The sequence below is a fragment of the Rutidosis leptorrhynchoides genome, chromosome 11 (assembly GCF_046630445.1).
Source record: "Rutidosis leptorrhynchoides isolate AG116_Rl617_1_P2 chromosome 11, CSIRO_AGI_Rlap_v1, whole genome shotgun sequence".
Lineage (NCBI taxonomy): Eukaryota > Viridiplantae > Streptophyta > Magnoliopsida > Asterales > Asteraceae > Rutidosis > Rutidosis leptorrhynchoides.
The window spans coordinates 190,452,004-190,455,000 of NC_092343.1; the positions used below are offsets into that span (position 1 = coordinate 190,452,004).

The 2,997-nt window shown below is 30.9% G+C and overlaps 1 protein-coding gene across 3 annotated transcripts in view; it reads right to left on the reverse strand.

Moving 5' to 3' along the window:
- Positions 1 to 722: 722 nt before the first annotated feature.
- Positions 723 to 2,997, reverse strand: part of LOC139876235 (uncharacterized) — a 46,889-nt gene continuing 44,614 nt past the window's right edge. Inside the window, exons 4-6 of one of the 3 annotated variants that reach the window (XM_071863524.1) lie at positions 2,352 to 2,955; positions 2,050 to 2,110; positions 922 to 1,046 (exon numbers count right to left, since the gene is read on the reverse strand). In XM_071863524.1, the coding sequence (XP_071719625.1) occupies positions 2,079 to 2,110; positions 2,352 to 2,955 (636 nt within the window). In that variant the 3' untranslated portion in view covers positions 922 to 1,046; positions 2,050 to 2,078. Of the gene's footprint in view, positions 1,047 to 2,049; positions 2,956 to 2,997 lie in introns of all 3 variants that reach the window. The other 2 variants (XM_071863523.1, XM_071863525.1) reach the window with 2 other exon arrangements.

Below are 2,997 nucleotides of genomic sequence, written 5' to 3' on the forward strand. Positions count from 1 at the left end.
TATGAAAAAACTGAGAACGATGGTAGTTTAATTGTAGCGTTACTGTTATCTTAGTTATTTATATCCTAAAACAATGACGTACTATTAAATTATAAAGAATTCGATGATTTATTAATATTTATAGCTTAATTATGACGTTTACTGCTTCTGTTATTAAGAAGAATAACATAATAATTTGAGTAACATAATTATAATGTTAGCTACCAAATCTTCATATAGGTGAGAACATATTTTATTGATTGGATCCAAAATTATAATGACATTAATACATTAATACAAATTAAATATTTAAAAATTTTGAATTTGGTTTTCGGTTAAACCGAATCCAGAATTTTCAAAACTGAAAACCGAACCGAAAACCGAATTCAAATTCGGTTTCGGTTTGACTCGATCCGAAAATCGTTTATCAAATTCGGTTTGATTTTTTTCCAGTTTGGTTTTGGTTTGATTTTCGGGTTCTACGGTTTCAAACCAAATACTGACCACCCCTACCCAAATTGGCCACTTCACTTTTTACATATAAATGAGTTGAAATTACCATATAGCATGTGTGTGAATTAGGTTTAAAACTTGTAAGGTTCGTTGTTCTAAAGAAAATATAATACAACAACAATAACAACAACAACAACAACAACAACAACAACAACAACAACAGATCTCAATCTCACATGAGTAGGGTATGAGGGAGGTGTGGCATAAATAATCATTTTTCAATCCTAGAATAAAGAGAAGTCATTTCTTAACCCTTAGTGAAACACTCCAAAAGTAGAGAAATTCATCCCCTCTATATTTGACGGATAAAGAGATTTCTTCTAAGAGAACCTCCAGCAAAAAAGAAAAAAAAAAAAAATTAGTTATAGTTTTTTGTCATAAACTCACAATCATCCTAAACAGCATAACTTCCATAACTTCCAAGTGTGCAATGATTCTTCTAACACATCTCTCTCCGTCACTTGATCCTCTTCATTCTCTTCTAACAAATCTCTCTCTGTGACTTGATCCTCTTCATTTCCTTCATCCTCTTCATCCTCGTTATTCTTCTCGTCCTACATAAAATCGGTGAAGTAAGACACTACTGTTGCATATTGCATCTATTATTAAAAATTGAACTAGAAAACATTTGTGCGTAACAAATTCATTAGAGAATTCATATGTTATATATTAATATTAATTTTATTCTAAGTTTCTGTTTTTTTTTTTTCGAAAAGCAACAATTATATTAAAACCAACAAAAAAAAACAAGGAGGACTGGGCCAAAAGCAGCCCAATTACAAAAAGCCAACCTACATGAAAATTACAAAATCATACTCAACAAATACAGCACTCGAAATCATATGCTAAGGCATCTGAAATACACCATTATACAGGGTACACCTTCAGATCAGAAATCCACACGTTCCAATCGAGTTGATTCGACTGTATAAATGATTTGTGCTTACACTCACCAAATCAACAATCAACATCAAAGTTCTATTTTTCATTTTGTTATTAACACACCGAAACTATGAAATATATATGTATTTCTTTGTAACTTAATTTATAACAACTAGTGAAAATGCTATACATATTAAGCAAACAACATACATTCATTCATTAATCACATAATAACAATAACAATAACAATAATAATAACAACAATATTGATCTTAAATACTTAATTTAAATTGGTTTAATTCTGTGCGTGATTCTAAGTAGTATTCTGTATATTGATCTTAACCTCATTTTAAGTATGTATAGAAAAAGTGATCTTCTTTACATCTAACCAAAATTTGATGAAAGTGCATTATATTTGTCATCATAACAAAATTGATGTTGACTTACAACATTTAAAAAATATATAAATTATATACGAGTACTATTTATTGAATTATTGCTCGGTTTAAAAAAATTATATAATTATTTCTAAAGATTATGAACATTCTTAATTATGTGTATTATATGTCGACTGGTTCACTGTTTTAGTTATAAATAAAAAAAACATATCATAGTTTTGATATAAAAATATTTCTACCTAAGTCAACTTTACTGTGTAAATATATGATAACTTACTTGAAATCGCAATGCCTTCTTCAGTTCTGTTAAAATTGTTGTTGTTGTTGGGCGTATCTCTCTGTCGTCATTTAAACACCCATAAACAATGTTTAAAAAAGTAGTCAATGATCTAGGCGCGATTTCTTCACCTATAGCCGTAAAAACTACCTCATGTAATTTCTTGCTTTCAAACTCGTGTTTCACGAAATTGAGCAGAGAATGTCTTTCATGTTTGAGGAGTTTATATATTTCTCTACCAGATAATATCTCATATAGAGCCACCCCAAATGAATAAACGTCAGATTTTACAGTTAAAATACCTGACTTTAAGTACATCGGGTCCACATACATATTTGTCCCACAAGGATGATCGATCGCGAAGTTTGTTTTCTCATTCAACGTACTTCTCAAAGATAGTCCAAAATCACCAATTTTTGCCTTCCAATCATCAAACAATAAAATGTTAGCAGTTTTGATGTCCCTGTGTATCACAACATCTTGTCCTAGAACACCCTCATGAAGGAAATTTAGCCCCGTCGCAACATCTATGCAAATTTGAAGTCTATTTCTCCATGTAAGACTAGGATCATCCAAATGCTTATCGAGACTCCCTTTTGAGGCATGCTCGTAAACAATGAGTTTTTCGGCTGTTTCATTGCTATATCCAATAAGACCAATAATATTTTCATGATTATACTCGCAAAGAATTTGTAGCTCATTGTAATACTGTTTCTCTCCCTGACCTTGACTTTTATCCAACTTCTTTACAACAATGGTAAAATGTTCATTAAGGTTTCCATCTACAAGTTTGCCTTTGTATACTAACCCAAAACCTCCCCCTCCAATACAATTGGAGGGGCTAAAATCTTCTGTGGCCAATTTAATGTCATTAAATGCCATTTTAAAGTGGTCCTTGTGATTTTCCTGTGTATCAAGAGACAATGGATAAGTAAATTCTCCAATAGT